Genomic DNA, 19,924 nt, shown 5'->3' with positions numbered 1-19,924 from the left:
TGGAAATTTTTTATGGGTTCTTCTCCATCCGTACTGCTATCTCCACTCCAATCCAACATTTCAAATTATGGAGGTATGTGAGTGTGTTTAGATGCATCTTAGGGGTGAGGATAAACAGAATCAGAGTGATATTATTTGAAATTAATAAAATTTGGGGCACCTGGGCAGCTCAGTCAGTTAAGCATCTGACTCTCGATTCAGCTCAGGTCATGATCTCACAGTTTGTGAATTCGATCTCCACATCAGGCTCTGTACTGGCGGTGCGGAGCCTGCTTGGGATACTCTCTCTTCCTTTCTCTCTGCCCACCCATGCTCTCTTTCTCTCTCTCAAAAAATAAACTAAAATTTTTTTTAATTAATAAAAATTTAAGAGATTAGATAAGTAAAGCCATAATAGCTATATAAAACCCATAATTACAAAAAAAATAGTATTCGGAGGATTAGAATACTCAAATTTGAAACCTAAAGGAATTGCCATTTAAAGGGTTTTCTGAATCTAGCCAGTCAACTGAATAACCTAATGGAGCACTTATGGCATATCATAGGTCTAAAATTCACTGTGCTTACAGACAACTGTTGTGTAAATCATTTAAGATATGTCTAGGGTCTATTTCTTTGAATTTGGATTTACCAACTGCAAAATAAACACTTTCTAAGGTCCTTTCCATTGCTCTCTATCTTTGGTCCTGCAAGTCCCTTCTAAGATTTGGGATTGCATTACATATTACAAGCAAACTCTGTGGAAAATGGTCTATTCATGTTCCATGATCACAACTATGAATCTCATATTAACGTGGTTATATAAAATATATTAGCTTTAAAAATCATCTAAAATGTCAATCAATACTTTGAATAAAGTTGATCAACCTTCCAAATAATCATTCTGTGTTTGTGACCAAATGATAAACTTTCAAAAAATGGGGGGCCAGGGGGGAGAAAGTAATACACTACAGGGACCTAGAAGCATTTGGTCTTTGTAATTTTGATTTTATGGGTTAGGAAAACAGAAAAAAAAATGTACAGTTAAGTTACTGATTGAAGAGAGACAGATATGCTTATTTACCTATACAAATTCAGAATCTGGAATTTCAAAACTGCAAACTGTTGTTTTTTTAATTTTTTTAACATTTATTCATTTTTGAGAGACAGAGAGTAAGTGGGGGAGGGGCAGAAAAAGAGGGAGACACAGAATCTGAAGCAGGTTCCAGGCTCAGGCCTGTCAGCTCAGAGCCTGACACGGGCTTGAACCCACAAATTGTGAGATCATGGTCTGAGCTGAAGTCGGATGCTTAACTGGCTGAGTCATTCAGGCACCAATGTAAACTGTTTCTTTTTTTTTAAATTTTGGTTTCTTGAATGTATACACTTGGACCAATTTATGCACATCCATTATTGAATACATTCGGAGAATAGAGGAGAAATTAAATTTTTTCTTATATAAAGGAAATGTATGTTTTTAAGTTTATTTATTTTAAGAGAGACAGAGAGAGGGAGAGAGAAAATATGCAAGCAGGAGAAGGGCAAAGAGAGGGAAAGAGAGAGAGAGAGAATCCCAAACAGGCTCCGTACTGCCAGTGCAGAGTCTGATGCAGGGCTCAAACCCACAAACCGTGAGATCATGACCTTAGCCAAAATCAAGAGACAGATATTTAACTGACTGAGCCACCCAGGGGTCCCTAAAGGAAATATATTTTGTTTGTTTTATATAATACAAGTCGATTTGAAGAATTTATTCGGCTCTTAACATAGAAAACATAATATGTTGTCAATTTGACCTCAAACGTAGGAAGTCAGAAAGATTTAAAAACTAGTTCATCATTGGTAGTTTCTTCCTTGCTTTTTCTAAAACAGAGATGCTATTAAATAGAGTTTCCTGCACTTCCTAAGTCAGTCAACCAAAGGCATGCTTCTAATGTAAATGACAGTTGAAAGATTAGAAATGATACTGAACTGAGTTTTACATTTCCCATGTCTCTTGGCCTTTGGCACTGTGTAGGAATGACATTCACAATTTTCTGTACTGCTTTTCCACAGCAGTTAGCAAAATCCTGTACTTGCTTTGCCTTGACAATCCATCAGAACAGGATTATTTTAAATTCTTCTTGCCTCTCTTTCCACACACACTTGAACACAAATGATCTTTATTCCCCGAGATACTACTTTAAGTAAAGGCTCCTTCTTGACATACTAATATAGACGTTGTACAGAGAATCTGAGCAACATGAAACGTAATCATTGTTTATTCACAGAGTATCATTTTCTTAAATATTTTACCTTCCATATTCAATGCATATTAAGTTCTTTTTTTGCAGATTGTGGGAGAATATGATAAATTGATCAACCTCAAACCTATCTTCTCATTCAAAAGTAAGTTCACATGCAGGGAATCTTACTGAAGGGAAACTTTGCTGAAGGGTATGATGCATTAGAGGTATGCACTAATTTTGATTACTCCTTTTCAAGTGTTCTTAATAGCCTCCAATGAAAAGAATGAGACATGGATATTGAATACCAAGGTAGGATTTACTTTGTACCTGAAGCGAGTTTCAGAGGAAAACACATTCAGTTAAGTCAATAGGGAGTGGGTATGAGGAAGACAGAGATATGGAAGTAGTTCAGTTGAAAGAAAACTATAATTAGCTCTTAATTACATGGGGGTCGATTAACTTACTCAAAGTCATGTTAAACATCCTTATTTGGACTATGCTAGAAGGAGTGGATTGGGATTATGGGTGGGGGTGAATCCAGAAGGAACCATGCTCTAACGCTGGCCATAGGCTGGTGTAAGGCAACAGAGGTGAGGCTTCAAGAACAGGGCTCCTGGGAGGCAGCTTTACACTCCTTCTTCCACCAGTTGTTGTCTTCATGCACATTGCCTAATGTCAGAGCACTAGCTTACCATTAATTTGCAAATCAATTTACTTTTGAGTAATAAAATGACCTAGTTGTGTTATTAAAAGTGATATGATAACATAGGTTTTCATTTTTTAAATGTTTATTTTTGAGACAGAGAGAGAGAGACAGAGGGGGAGAGAGAGAGAGAGAGAGAGCGAGCGAGCACGGGAGGGGCAGAGAGAGAGGGAGGCACAGAATCCAAAGCAGACTTCAGGCTCTGAGCTGTCAGCACGATCTGTGAGATCATAATCTGAGCCAAAGATAGACACTTAACTGACTGAGCCACCCAGGCGCCCCAGTTTTCATTTCTAAATTGTCTTAAATATTACCTAATGAGTAATGACCAATATAAATAGTATAATTAAAGTTCAAAAGTTTTATAATCGCTATACTGTACACCTGAAAATAATATTACACTGTATATCAACTAACTGGAATTTAAACAAAACATTTTATCTATAATAAAATCGTTTTCATGGTATACCACGTTTAAGAAAATACATAATTTAGGGGTGCCTGGGTTGCTCAGTCAGTTGAGTGTCTGACTTCAGCTCAGGTCTTGATCTAATGGTTTGTGAGTTTGAGCCCCATGTCGGGCTCTGTGCTGACAGTGCAGAGTCTGATCAGTTCCTCTGTGCTCCCCTCAACTGCCCCTTCCCCTCCTCTTTCTCTCTCAAAAACAAAAACAAAAAATTAAAAAAAATAAAATACATAATTTGTATCAAATGGACTACATTTTAACTAATATATTTCCTGTCCATGTATCCATTATTGATTTTTTCAGAAAAAAGTACAAAAATCAATGGTCTTCATTAAGAAGCCACAATAATAATTATTAAATTATAAGATTCATATGCTTATAAAATATGTGATAAATGTTGATGATAATGCTCTTTAAAATAATCTTTCACTTAAAGGAATATGTATTCCCTACATATCCTTCCTCATCTAAAGTTATGAAGAACTGAAACAAGGAGCTATAGAGATATTTTTGAAGGCATAAACAGTACCTCAAACATGTAAGTAATATTGTGTGAATTACAACAAATAATCTGCAAAAGGTCAAATTTTATATAATAACACATACGGAGTTAAATGTATTTCATTATTTTATTATTATACATCAAACCAATAAAAATAAAGATTTAAGGACTCTAGACCTAATCAAAAGAAAGTTTAATTAATTAAACTATTCTGTAGGGAAATTTTCTCACAAACACACACAGTATATATATATATATATATATATATATATATTTATATTTATATATATATATATATACACACACATACATACATACATGTATGTATATATATATACATATATATATTTATGGTAGACCTCTTTATATATGTATATATATATATATATATATTTCATGCACACTATGTTTTATATATATGTATATATATTTTTTATGGTAGATCTCTTTATTTTAAAAGTTTCTTACTAATTGCCCAGTTTCACATCTGATCAAACTCTTTTCTCACTCACTGCTTTACCACTGACTTGCTCCAAAAGAAAAAAGGAATGTCAAACACATTTTAGACACAGTAATTTATAAAAGACATTTCTTTAGATTTTTTATATATGGTGAACATGTAGAAAAGAAGCATCCACCTGTTACTATCAAGATAAATAGAAATCCCCGTAGAAAAATGTCGCTTGCTAAAATAATTGAGACTAAAGAAAAAAAAATACTTCATTTACAATGTAATAAATGAAGTAAATGAAGTAATAAATGAAGTAAACTTCATTTTAATGCCAACATTTATTGCAAAACACTTTAATACAGAAAACAAATGTAAAACTATAAATAAATGTTTATCACTTACCTCTCTTAACGTTTCTGCTTGTACTTGTGGACTTATCTGAAGGACATGGGCAATGTCCTTCACATTTGACTGAGATCTGTTTTCCTAAGACACATGCCTGATATTCTAGTTTGCACTGCATACAAAGAGAAAAGAAAATAGTTATTTAGATACATTTAGTTAAATCAATACAAAGTCACATGCTATTTGATTCTATTACACATGCTATGGAAAAAGGCAAATGAATAGCATGGAATGAAGAACATTACACCTGATTTCAAATCTATAAGTTCTAATTTCTAACCGTGGTATTTGGAGCTAATTTCTTAAATGTTATGAACTTCGATTTTTTTCATATGCGTAATTGGGATAGTAACATGGAATCTACTGAGTTTGAAAAATCAAATAGGTAGTTTTCCTAGAACAACAGTTACCATGAACTGAGCTGTCAGTAAATGTAACACAAGCTGAATGAAATTAAACTCAAACAATCAAAATTATTATGGCACATGAAGTTCTGAGGGTTTTTTGGGTTTGTTTTGTTTCGTTTTTACTTTAGTTTAGCTTAGTTTTGTTTTGCTTTTCTTTGTAAACATTACTCTTTGTAAAATTTTAAGCCTAAGTACCTTGTCATTCTTAATATTTCATAACTGCATAATTTGACATGATTTAAAAAATTGTAAGCCTACTCCATCTTTTAAGAGGCAATAATTACTTTCCTACTTTAAAAGAAATAGATCTTGCTAATTCTGAAGTAATGTGATTTCTTTAGTGGCTACGTCCATAATTTACTCAGTGCAAATTATTTTAAAATTAAATAGGGCAGACTTTCTGGCTCCAATCGACAAATGTACCAGTGACTAATTTAATTCAGCTTCAGCTGATACGAAGAAGAACTGAAGACACCCAATGACTAATCAGATTACTCATATCTGTACAACATTTTTTTTTTTTTTTTGTCAAATAACTCTCTACTGGACAGGCGAAATTCGAAACTAGACTTTCAACAAATGAGTAAAAATTATTACACTTGGAATTTATTTGTAGTGGCTTAGTGGGCCTTTTTTAGAGGAATAAACTCCTTCAAAGAAATTATTTTTTATTGTTCAATGTTTCAGTAATTTAAGGAAATGATTTTGACTTATAAAATCTCAATGGATTTTAAATATAATTAAAATGCCCAATAGCTAATCAAAAGTAGAAAAAAGTAAAAATTATGAGCACTTTAATGAAAGCCAGATAAGTTATATAAAACTTTGAGACTTCAAATTAATATATATATATATATATTTTTTTTTTTTTACTGTAACTTCTTTTAACATAATATTTCAGAATTTGGAATCTGGTCATATGAAAATTCTGACTTATGACACAATTTAAGAAAAGTTCAAGAACAATTGTAAATGTGAGCAGACAAAGCCAAAAGTCAATATTAATTATAGCTAATATTGAATTTTAAAATATGAAAATGTTAGCTCCCTTCAAAGATGTGTTACACCATACCCTTTTACATTCTAAATGTGGTTTATTTTAAAAGTGCTTTTTTTATTTGAAGAAAATGAAAGCCAGAAAAATAAGTGAATGAACAACAGAAATACATGAGTTGTTAGTTTAAAAAGGTTTTACCTCTTAGATAACTTTCTTTGACATAACACAAACTTCAAAGCTGTCTAAAATTTGCATATGATGAAATTATAGTTTTGAAAAGGAATTACTTTATAAATAAAACAATTTCTTCTTCAGAATGATTTTACCAAACTTTATTTTTTTTTGTATGCATTTCTGCAAAGACCAACGGAATCAGAAAGATAGCAAATCCACCCATGTTTATAGTTATAAGAATCTAGCTTCCTGGGGCGCCTGGGTGGCTCAGTCGGTTAAGCGGCCAACTTCGGCGCGGGTCATGATTACGCGGTCTGCGAGTTCGAGCCCCGCTTTGGGCTCTGTGCTGACAGCTCAGAGCCTGGAGCCTGTTTCAGATTCTGTGTCTCCCTCTCTCTGACCCTCCCCCATTCGTGCTCTGTCTCTCTCTGTCTCAAAAATAAAGAAACGTTAAAAAAAAAAATTAAAAAAAAAAAAGAATCTAGCTTCCTGTAATTGGAAAGCCATTTAGTTTTATTTCCTTATGGATTGATTTTGAAATAAAAATATCTTCATAAAGAATTTTATTCAAAGAATATTAGGACATTAAAAGCACTATTTTAAAATATTTTTTTAGCTACATCTACTGATTGGATTTCTAATTAATGACATTCAATTTACTTAATTATCACAAAGCTGAAATATTTATAAAGGTATAAGTGAACTGAAATATCACATAAAGGGCATGCTCATTAGTTTATAATTACCAAAAAATGGAAATTCTGTAGAGAAAGACATGATTAATGCATTCCTGATTATCTAAGACCCTGAGCATTAAGGATTCTTAAGTTAGGAGTTACTGTGAAAAGCAAGCCTGCAAAATGATTTTTCCATGGTCAAAGTTGCCATTTGTCAGGGAAAGTAAGTTAAAATCATTTGCTGAATTATATATCAAAGGAGAAAATTTAATTTTACTATAGGAGAGATCTAGTCTGCTCATAGAAAAGACCCCAACCATCAGGGTAATAAACACTGAGACAGGTTATCATTACAGTTTTTAAGATAATGCAATCACTGTGAGCTTGTTGGATGGCTTAAATCTGAGGTTTTCAGTTGGAGTGGTTTTGCCCCAGGGGACAGCTTGAAATGGTTTTTGAGAAAACCGCTAAAATTATGCGGGAGGGATTACCATTGGCATTTACTAGTCAGAGGCCAGAAAGACTGCTAAAGATCTTGCAGGGCACAGATAAGCCCCCCCAAAATAAAGCATTATATGACCTCAAATGTCAATAATGCCCCGATTTAAGCACTAGTCAATCAAAAGACGATGAATAAGTAACTAAACTTAAGATTCCTTCCATATTTCATTAGTATTTTCTTTTTGGTCATTCATTAAAGTAATGCACGTAAGATAAAAAGCAATGGTATAAACTACAGGGTTCAAGTACTGAAATTATCCAGGAATTTAAATTTAAAGTTAAATTTAAATTTAAAATTAAACTTAAAATTAAATTTAAAATACACATCAGCTAACACAACAAAATACATAGTTTATAAATGACTTTAATTGAGGTATCGCTATGTGTCAAACACTGTATTAAGCAATTTTGATGCATTATATACTGAGGAATGAGGTAGGATAGATATATTTTTTAAAATAAGTTTTTCAAGTGAAGTTTGGAGAACTTTATGCAACTGATCAAAAATGCATGGCTAAAATAGGATTTCAGCCTACTTTATAGTGCTTCTCATGTAGAACAAGTATATAATTAGCAGTAGGTAAAAATAGCAACAATGTTCTATTTCTTATTGTGGTGATAAAAATTTTGATACAAGTGAAAAAATAAATTGGTAATTTGGAATATCATGAATCACTTTTTTTTAGTATTTGCTTTAATCTACCTTCGACTGGCTAATATATTACATTCCACACCTTTAATATATTAGACAACCAATATCATGTCTAAGAGCTCTCATGAATAGAATTCCTCATAGGCAGCTATAGCTAACCCCTCTGCAAGTAAATGTCCTCCACTTGAGGTTCTCTGATTCCCACTCTGGTGTTTCACATGCAAAGACAACCAGAGAAAGAAAAAAAGACTTGATTTAGACTTGAATCCATTCATTCATTGGGATTTACCAATTACCCACACACATTATTACTGTAGCATAAATGACAAGCAGGGAGCTAAGCATAGCAAAAATCTGTGGCAACCCTATGCACTGAAGTGGACACTACACCATTGTTTTCTGTTTGTCACTATACTTTTCCTTCAGAAATAACACCTCACTTATTGTGAGTAAACTTCTTTTCTCACCAGAAAGCTTATTTGGGGAAACTGATTTTTACATACAAATGTTATAGCATACCTCCCTCAGCACAAGGTGAGAGTCCTATGACATGAGGTGGTTAAAGTCTTCCCATATGCTTATTCAGATCTGTCCCTTTACAGGGATAACACTAGAGATGTGAGCACAGATGCTATTTAAGCAAAATCAAAATGAGAAAAGGACCAACAGGATCCTAAGAATGTTAAAGTCCTTAACTTAAGCAATCTTTAAGGCTGAATGATATGCAAGCCAATTTCCCTTTAGTCCTTACACCTCATACTGTTTCTGTCAGATGTCTAGAAGTTGGGTATGATAAAGACTAGTTGCATTTAAGCTGAGATGAGATGACATGGGGATAGCAAAGGAGCTTTAACCCAGGTTAATAAATTTACAATCCCTGTCACATAATCATGGGCCAGTTAAGATATTGCACAGTTGGCAACTAGACTATCTGACTAAGAGCTGCCGAGAAAAAATAAAACAATAGTACATTTAATCCTTATTTTACTGAACATATCCTCTTAGATGTAGTTTACTCTTTGAACTAATATATCTCTAATTATTATTATAGATATTTTTCTTCCAAAATTAAACAAAAATTCCCCAAGGAAATTTATCATTTGGCACAAACCTTACAATATGTTGTAGTGCAACCTGAGAACATGCCAAGGAGAAAACCACTTGCAACATAACCTATGGACTCAGAACTGAGGAAATACTGTTTTGGGGATGTTTTCTCCTTGAAGAGTATCAAAGTGTGTTCACAGGTGTATAGGCGGTTGTCTTAAAATCAACCTAATCCAGTGTAGCCCTAGAAGGTCAGGATTGTTTACTCCCTCACTTCGGTTGAGATTGTGAATATATACATATAAAAAAAATCTGTTTTTCGTATCACTAAATTATTTAATTGAGTTATAAGATCATATATTATCAAGCGTCTCTTATTTTGAGATCTGTGTGCACAATGTAGCATTCAGCTATGCATTTTCATCATTGTAAAGCCATCGTTGTAAACAGATATCCCAGAATTCAAAATCTGGTAATAATTTTAAAAATTTAAGTATCAACAAAATAGTGTATTTATTTTATAATTATTTCCTTTTCACAGGTTTTATTAAATTCTGTCATCAAACTAAGATTCTTATTTAAATTATTCCAGACAAATGTTGCTTTCAATATCAGTAGTAGTTTCATTGAAAATAAAACCTATTAAAACCATGTTGTTTGATGACTGATATATACATAAAAGTAATGAAATCATTTGTAACTTACTATTGATTTCTATTTTCATTATTTATGTTAGTATATCATATGCACTTTGACAGACACCAACTCAGGCTCTTCCAGAAGGGTATGGAGTGGTTAAAAATAATTAAGAAATGGATGAAAATAGAAGAGCATGATACTAAGTGCTCCCCCAAATTAGGAGGATATAAGAGAAGAAATTACATTAACAGATATAAATGGGAGTATTTTTTTTTAAAAAGAATGTTAATAAGTAACAAGGGATGCATTTTAAAAGAACGCAGGAGGAGATGAAGGATTCAGAGCAGAAAATTAAATTTAGCTAACAAGAGAAAATATTCTGAAGACCTGAAAATTTTGATGACTTTAATAGCTACACAAACATAAAAATACTAAATTGCGGTAGTTTGGGCATACATTTCAATGTCTATGGGGCTTACGCGCTTAAATTTTTATTTTAACCATTTCAATGACATGAAACTTGAGGATATTTTTTTGTTTATTATGCTTAAGAAATACCAAGAACCTATTTTAAATTATGTACTATTCTTATAACTAAGATATAGGCTTAATGGTCTATAGCATCTAAACTGTTTTATGCACTGGTAGCAGTGATATACTTTGGCATGTGCTAAAAGGAAAAGATAGGGAAGAGCTGGTGCAATGAGTTTTGATACAAAGATACAAACACACAAAGCTTAGTTTTTCCACCATGTAATAATTCCTCTTGAGTAAACCTGAGGGAGTAACCTGAGAAGACACTACCTCCAGAGGGCCCTCTGTTGACTCACTACAGGAATACAGGTGCATCTAAGACCACCACAGCTCATCATACGCTTTTGGAGAGGAAGAATCCTGGCAAAGCCGACTATGGAAAAGACTATGTACCTGCTAACTGGGGTGGCCAAAACGTTATGAGGGATCAGTTTGTGTAGGAAAGGTGCATATAAAAAGGAAAACCGACAAGGATAAGGTGAGACAGAGATGGTAGAATGGTGGTAGCAAACTAGTTAACCTTTCAGAAGTTAATAATTTATTACTATAAATAAACAAGTATTCTTCTAGGATACACACAATACAAATACATCTATAACCAATTCCAAATGTGTCTATATATTTTTAACTGATACAAAAACTCAACATGCATTCATACTGATATCTCCAATTCCAATCCAACATCTCAAGATTCTGTCCAGCCTCCCCTTTTCCATGTTTGTAAGTACTCTCTCCAACAATAAAAAACATGGATTTACTTATACGATCCCTCTATTTTCTTAATTGCCCAACTGAACCCATCTAGCAACCTTGCTGGCTATCTCTTCAGCATAGAAATTCCAGGAATATTCCCCACTAACTACGCCATGTTCTTAGGCACAAGTAGCCACACCGCCATACTGTATTACAAGGCTCAACCATTCTCCATTCACCACTATGCAGTGGATTCACTGACTTACTCTGAGCCAAGGAGGGGAGGGAAGGAACCTAATTTTTTTCTCTCTCTCCTTATAGCTCCATTAATTATTAGGAGAGGAGAGCTGAAACCTCACAATGTGCGAGTGACATTTGACAATGTCTCCCTGTAGAAATTGCGTTATATACCTTGAAACCATTTTTATTATATACCTACAAGATTAGATTTCTTCTATTAGATTTTCTAGGTGAATTAACATGTTAATCATTTTGTAGTAATCCTTTTCATCTGTTACGACTTTTATTGGGAAATCTAGTTTTTCTGACATTGTAGAGCTATCTTATTATTTTGTAGTATTGGAGAACACGTCCCTATAGATCTCTTGTGTTTCCCTACATCTTAGGAGCAGAAGCACTGATAGCCTTCTGTTTTGTATTATCTATTCAATTTTGTTTGTATAGTAATATCTATGCAAGACGGTGATAATTCTGCCTCCTATCTGGAAGAAAGGGCAGATTTGTTTGCTTCCCAGTAAAATAAAAATAATGTCTCACCACAAGGCAAAGTTTGAGCAGGCTTCTTTACAGCCCATTTTGAAATATCCAGATTTCCTTAGCTGTGACACAAACCCAGTGTGTGTTACTCTGCGTTGTGCCTGTGGGACTCATGGGAGAAGGAGAATTGACACAAATATAAACATTATGCTCCTTGTGTCATAAGTAATAAATTACTTTGTCTCTGACCCAGGAATCTTAGGTCTTCTGCTAGCATGTATAAACCCTGGCATCTATTTGCAAGTAGGGTAAACATCTCAGACCTTTCGTAGTTCTTTTGGTAATGAGGATGGGATGCTCACAGAGGTATAGTTTTCTGGAAATGAAAGGATATTAAGCTCCATGAACCAGATTAGAAGTTATGAGAAGATTGTTCAAGACCCAGTAGTGAACTCTCAGAATGCTCTCACCTAAGTCATGAGCCAAAAGTAGAAAAAGGATCATCCAGTGTTCTATCTGTTATTGACAATTTTGAGCCTGAACAGCAAGAGCTAAGGTTGGCTGAATCTATTTAAATAGTGCTCTAGTTATTGTTTACTAGCCACCAGCCAGGAGGAGGAATGTGGTGCTATCTTGACAGTAGGATCAACGGTTCTCTATTTCCAAATGAGACAGAAGGCTGTGTGCAGTCATCCAAATGTACTGAAGAACGCTGGACTAGGGAAGAGATTCAAACGTGTATGGCTAAGTTGGATGCAAGCACCATCCATCATGCCTGATTCTGTTGGGGAAGGTGACCCTGGATTCAACTGTGGCATCTGGGCACATTTACAATATGTAAGGTAAGTCAACGTGACTTTTCTTGTGAGGATTTTTAGGACCAACTCAGTATATGTTGCGGTTGCTTCTACATCTGAACGTATAGCAGGTATTAACGTGCTATACGTTTATACTTTGCTGTCTGATAAGTATCAGCGGAAAGTCTCCCTTATCAAGATATGGCCAAGAGCCAAGAGTTTTCTAGGGGGAAAACCTCCTTGCCACTGTTGCCATTTTCCTATACAGATGATGCCCTACTGGTTGGAAAGTCAGAAGCTTCAGTCTCAATGACTCTGACTGTAATATTATTACACTTCCACCAGCAGGGATGGCTGAATAAACTCCTGAAAAAATTCACAAGTCTGCTTGCTAAGTGAAGTTTCTTAGGACTATTTGGGTGGATTCACAATGCTCAGTCTCACCAATAGTGAAGGAAAACTGTTATTCCTTTCGTCATCAGTGCCATAAAGCAGTCCCAGTACCTAACTGGACTTTTTGAGTCTTGAAACATGTATGTTCCTCTCCTGGACATTTTGCTTGTTCCTTTATATCAATTAAACCAACAGGTGTATTTGGAAGCTGTCCAGCATGCTGTATCATACTCCCTATCTTTAGGGCTCCACAACCCTAATGGACTCTTTCAGCTACAAGTCTCTGTTGAAATTTTTTTCAGGCGATACTATTGCTATTCCAGTACTATCTACTGACTCTGGCCACGTCCTTTTGTCCTTTGAAACAAACATGCATCACATGTTTGAGTTTTTGCATTATTTGTAGTCTTACAGCTGTGAAACTTTTATCACAAAATTACTAAACAGGGTGACAGGTAAGGTATCTAATGCCCTTTACTATCCATAAGTTTCAGATATTGTAAGCATTCACATGGTCTCTTCAAAAATCTCCTCAAAGAGGTTTCTGACTGCCTCCTTCACTTTAGTAAAGCAGTTTGGTCACTGAATTTTGCTGTCTCCCAGAAAGGGAATTTAAGCCTCTCGGGTGGGTCCTTAGTAACTAACAAGATGAAAAGACGTTCTAGGTACCTATTTCCTATTTTCAATATTCAGGCTTTTTCTTTCCTTCTCCTAATGGCAAAGTCAGGCTGGCTTGGCTGCCGTATCCTGCAGGTGACAGCCTGTTCAAAGGGAATCATGGGAATTCAGGCTTATTTCTGATTCAGCCACTTGGATTGTCTTGTTGGATTAACATGGTCCTGGATCACACTGCTCACTTAAGTCCCCTGACAGTAGTCCATGAAGCTAAAAGTTGCAAACAAAAATGCTTCTCTCTAACTTCTATTCCCCTTGTCCCTCCTCAGGTGGACTCTTGTAGATGAAATGTTCATGTGTAGTGTTTAGGAGCTGATAGGAAGAAAGGGGAAATTTTAATTTTTATATTGGGGCACACTAATTTTGTCTTTATAGAGTGAGAGCAACAACCTCAGTGCCTAGGGAGGGGACCCTTAGACTCTGGGAGAAATGGGAGAGGGTGAGACTTTAATGGTCTTTTGTCTTTCAGAGCCACCCTTATTTCTTTCCTCCTCAAGGAAAGTGCCCTCGTAGGGCTTTCCCAAAGTGTCACAAGTGCCTTAAATTTAACTTCTGGATTTTCCTTTCCCTCGATATGTTTTTCTCTATTCTGCTTAATCTAACTGAGAAGTCTATCAGAAAGAGAAAGGGATGGCACCAGATCCTGAACCTCTCATGCAAGGCACCTGCCAATACCGCCAGGAGTCTTTCCCATCTCCATTCTCCACCATTCAGTGAGATGGCTGAATGCCATTCAGTTGGTTGCTTCAAAAAGTGGACAGATTGAAGAGACTGCTTTCAAGCATCACTCCAAAAATAAGGAGTAGAATCAATTATGCTAATTCAACTGGAAAATCAAAGATCTTCTAGTGGGCTGGAAGGTCACCTTTGATGCACTGTCAATCTGTGTCCACAGAAAAATGTAGTTGTGACTTGCAGGTCACACCCGTTTTAACATTATTTTGTTTCTACAACACTATGTGTACTGTCGGAACTATTATCTTGTATGGAAAACAGGCATTCATTTGCCTCCATATAGAAAACGTGGTGATTTGCACCTCAGCGGTGATCTAAGAGAACTTCACCTGCTTTAGGAAGCACCACCAGTGGATCATGTGGCTCTCAGAAAACTGAGATCTCTCCTAAATGAATCACACTTGGCTATTCAGTTCCAGGTGGCATACCAGACTCATTGTTTTATGAGCACCTTGACAGGAATTTCTCTCTACAACATGAGGTACCCAATTAGAAAAGTTGATACAAATTTGGCACTGATCTTAGGTGAAGTGATCAATGATACCACATTGTTCCTAGCAGGCATTTGTTCATGTAATTGGGTCATGACCCTGGAGTGGGAAAGGGAGACACTGTTGAGGTCAATATTGGGTTTTTTCCCCTTTTTTAAAAATGTTTATTCATTTTGAGAGACACAGAGATAGAGTGTGAAGAGAAAGAAGAAGACACAGAATCTGAGGCAAGCTCCAGGCTCTGAGATGACAGTTGGGAGCCCGACGTGGGGCTTGAACCCATGTACCACGAGATTATGACCTGAGCCGAAGTTGAATGCTTAACTGACTGAGCCACCCAGGCACAGTTGGTACACATTATACTTCCTGTATTGTGGATTCATGCCTTTCAACATTTTGGGAAATTTTTCCATTTCTCTTACTATTTTTTCACCTTATTATTCTTGGCTTCTCCTTCCATATTTCAGAATATTTGTTTATACCTTTTCATTCTACTTTATATTATTTATTTACCTTTTTGGATCATTTTTATGAAGCATTTTCTGAAATATATGTGCTGTTTTTCTGAAAGGCACAGTTTTCTTTTGTTTAATTGGCTTCCTTCATGTGCAACAGTGTATTCAGTCCATTGCCAGTTCACATAACAAGACTAATTTCCTTGGTAGACAGAATTTAGGGTGGAGGGAAATTAAAGAGCATTACAAAACATAGTGATTATACAGAGATGGTGAGAAAATACATATCTTGCTTATACAGTCACTGAAATGGGTAAGACAGCCACATACTACTGGATCAAAATCTTTTAGATTTAGATTTTATTAATGATCAGTATTTCACAGGCAAATGTGCGGAACATAGTTTTGCCAATTTTTCAACTTCCTAAGGAGTTACAAATAAATAAATTTTAAAAATTAAAAAAAAACACACACCCTATAATACAACTTGAGTTTTGTGAAAGGCTAACACATGGTCACTAACACAAAAGTAAAAAGGTTAAAATCTCAAAAATACATCAATATATAAATTTAGAAATTGGTCATAACTTTGTCCTAAACTCACTGAATGGTAGCTACCAATATATATAACTCAAGAGTCTTGAACGAGCCAAGAAAGTAAGCCTATGTCTTGTTAAGGTTAAAGAAAGAAAGAGAGTTCTATATAACATAATCCATAATGCAATCTCTTGGAGAAGATGGGGCAGGTATTTAGAGTATGGATACACACGAGAGCTTTAACCCTCAAAAATACAGTGTGCTCACTTAGCTTCAAAAAGCCACCTTCCAAAGCTAATTATGGTACTAAGGTGTTTTAAATTAGAAAATAAAGATGCAGTTAAGTTTCTTCATATAATACAAGTTGAAGAAAAATGATTTAGTCAGTGAAACAATTTAGAAGCAAGGCCAAAATATCCATTGTCACAGCAATAACATATTGTTCATTATTTATAATTGAACAGATGGAAGAATTGTCCAAATATTTAGCAATGGAAGCAATTAGTCTGATGTAACAATCCTTTTATAGACATGGCACATAGTTTTCAAGTTTAAACTTAATTTTCTTAATTTTCCTTTTTCTTTTTGGAAAACAAAAATCACTCATCACTCTAAATTATTTCCCTTAACTTTATGTGTGCATTTAAATACACTAAAACTTATTAACATATTATAAAACACTAAATAATCAACAATTAGAATATACAATATAGGATATTATGAGAAGAAATAAATCAAGAATTGAAGAGCAAAGTAGTTAGAATTTATTTTTGCTCAATATTTTCCTAGAAAATATTTAAGCAGTATGAAAATTCAGTGATTATTTTTACTTGTTCAAGTTCAACTGATTAAAAAATTATACTTCGCCTTTACTTGGTAATGATATTTAACCCAAACATGCAATATTTACAGAAAAGATATATATTAATTAGTTTCTCCTAAATAATTTTTGGCTGACAAGAAAACAATACATTGGAAATTCACCCTCAATTGATGTCCAGGGCAATAACTGGTATCTATACCATGCTAAACACTTAACACTAATAAATGACTCCAAACTTTCTCATTTCTGTCAATGGAGTTTTATGCTTACCACCTCACTTTTTTTGTTCCTAAAATCTGTTCAAATAAATTAATGTCATAATTATATAAGTTAATTAAATATGATTTAATATATTTAAATATCAGTGCAGAAATGAGGGTTGGCTTTCTAGGAAACCCAAGTTGAGTGTCTCAGATTCAATGAAGGTGAATATTTTTTAGAAAGTTCATATCGAAATAAATAGGTATGAAATAATTCCAAAGGCTGGGAATTGAGTCTCATAAAAATTAAATAATATTCTATCTATTAATCTGTCTTTTAGATTCTTGCTCCATTTTTTGTTTATTTATTAATTTTGAGAGAGAGAGAGAGAGAGACAGCATGAGTGGGGGAGAGGCAGAGAGAGTGGAGAGAGAGAGAATCCCAAACAGGCTCCGTGATGTCAGAGCAGAGCCCAATGTGGGCCTGGAACCCAGGAAGCCATGAGATCATGACCTGAGACAAAACCAGAGTTGGATGCTTAACTGACTGAGCCACCCAGGTGCCCAAAGATTCTTGTTCTATTTTTTGTAATTTTTTTAAAATGTTTATTTGTTTTTTGAGAGAAAGAAAAGTGCATGAGCAGGGGAGGAGCAGAGAACAGGAGTCACAGATCTGAAGCAGGCTCCAGGCTCTGAGCTGTCAGCACAGAGCCTGACACTGGGCTCAAACTCCCGAACTGTGAGATCATGACCTGATCCGAAGTCAGACGCTTAACCTAATGAGCACCCATGTGCCCAAATTCTTGCTCTTTTTTAAGTAAAAATTTAAGAATTCACTTTTTCCCCAACAACTGAATATAAGAGTTTGCATTTTGTTCCTCAATATATGCTGAGGGGGTAGGAAAAAGGACTATTGGAAACCGAATCAATGGACAAGGGACAAGAAAGGTTTTCTGACATTTAGAGCTCCCCACAAATATAGACATTTATCTCACAGAACACATCTTATTAGGCACCTGTGCTTTGTGTAGAAGCCTGTACTATATGTCCTATTGAGTTCCTTTCAAACCTGAAATTTTATGATAAAGTTTAGTCGTACTATTTCCTTCAATGTTCAGTGATTTCATAAGAGCTTATCCCAGTCAATGATTCTGTTAATATGACGCAGTTGTAATTGTGATTGAGCTGACATACCTAAGCCAAAAGTAAAACCTAGCTTATGTTGAAAAGCAGTTCAAATAGAAACAGTGCACATGTGTTTCTGAATTTTGATCTTCCAGCATAAAATTAGCTCAGACAAAGTATTCAGAGGAAGGTACACAGGACAATTACATTCTAAATACTAACAGATATAACACATCCAAACGGTGAAGTGTCAAGAAATATTTATCTTTCAAAATGTACATAAAGCTACTAGAATTAGTAACTGTTACAAAGATGAAGTAATAGAATACTTCAAATATGGAAAAAATAAGGAAAAAGAAGACGTAATAGTAGAATGTTGAAACAAAATGGGATTTTCTCAAATTGCAGTAAAAAAGCAAATGGTTCCCCCACTAATGCTATTGTTGTTCTAATTTATTAAAAAATAAGAATTCAAAAACAATAATTTGAAAGGATGCAAGCAATGGTTCTCAACTATGCCTACACTTAAAAATCCCCTGAGGAGCTTTTCAAATTCAGATTCACAGGATCCCATCCCAAACCAATTTAAATAGCATGTCTGTAGCAAGAGTTGGGAGCTCCAGTATATAATGGTTAAGTATTCTACTTGTCTTACCTCAAAACACACACGTACACACACACCCAATTTCTTATAAATATCTAAGGAATTCACCATTACTAAGTTCCATTGCAAAGCACTGTATGACTAAATATGAAAAAAAAAAAAAGAGTTCAAAATCAGTGTGTTGTCCCCAGGGCGTGCTAAGTTCTAAAACATTAATATTATTTATTGACTTCTACTTAGCAAATGTAGTATCCAATGTATACAAATCAGTTACAAATATATCCACGGACTAATATAGATGCTTTATGGGAGAACAATTCCTAGTTCTTACTGAAATGATACAATCAAAATAGACTTTGCCTGAAAAAAAGAAACAAAGACCTTTATCTTTTGTGTCAATTTCAGGAATGGTTACCTCTCAAATAACCTTGAACAGACTTATATTTTGATTTTTCTGGCATTGCTGAATTTGAAAGAATTCAGAAAACATTTGTTCTTTTAAAATGAAAGTTTAAGCATATATAAAAAGTGTCAATTACTCATCTTAACAGAAAAAAATCAGGTATTACAAAAATGCTTCTTATAAAAATCACAAAAGTCCCAATATTATTTCAAGCAAATCAATTTTTTCATAATTGTTCATCTGTTCCTTTGTATTTTTGTGTATACATTTTCAAAATACTCTGCTGAGGATTTCTAGACAAGCTGACAAGTTCAGAACTTGAATTCTAATAAAATAATTATTCCAAATTGGTCACACTGTGTAATGAGATACACTTTCTAAAATTCTATCCTAGTTTGACTGAAGTTTTCCTTTGGACACCTTGTGATAACCTCTTTCCCACCCCATCCCCCAACTTGCACCTATTGTACTTTGTAATGCCCTCACCTCCAATTAAGTTGTACAGTGGAAACATGATTTATAATTTCCTGTCCATAAATTGAGCTGAAGTTAATGAGGAAGCATTGTGGGTCCAAAATAGAATCTGAAGGAATATTATTTGTAGTCGTAAAACAAACAGCCATATGCAAGGGAACCAAAATATAGAAAGATCACAAGAAGACCAGCAAAGCAGCACTGGGCTTTCACCCTCAGGGTCCCACATCCTGAGCTGATAGTACCTGGCTTCTTGTCAGTATTATTTATTTTTTTAATTTAAATCCAATCTAGTTAACATACAGTGTAGTAATGGTTTCAGGAGTAGAATTTAGCAATCCATCACTTACATATAACACCCATTGCTGGTCCCAACAAATGCCCTCCTTAATGCCCATCATCCATTTAGCCCATCCCCCCATCCAACACCCCTCCAGTAA

The 19,924-nt window shown here is 34.7% G+C and overlaps 1 protein-coding gene across 1 annotated transcript in view; it reads right to left on the bottom strand.

Moving 5' to 3' along the window:
• Positions 1 to 19,924, bottom strand: part of SPOCK3 (SPARC (osteonectin), cwcv and kazal like domains proteoglycan 3) — a 481,842-nt gene that overhangs the window by 148,048 nt on the left and 313,870 nt on the right. Inside the window, 1 exon segment of the mRNA XM_030312786.1 lies at positions 4,732 to 4,846. Within this exon segment, the coding sequence (XP_030168646.1) occupies positions 4,732 to 4,846 (115 nt within the window).

This window comes from Lynx canadensis, chromosome B1 (assembly GCF_007474595.2).
Source record: "Lynx canadensis isolate LIC74 chromosome B1, mLynCan4.pri.v2, whole genome shotgun sequence".
NCBI lineage: Eukaryota > Metazoa > Chordata > Mammalia > Carnivora > Felidae > Lynx > Lynx canadensis.
The sequence above is the reverse complement of the archived record's forward strand: the minus strand, read 5'-3'. Positions and strand labels throughout refer to the sequence as shown.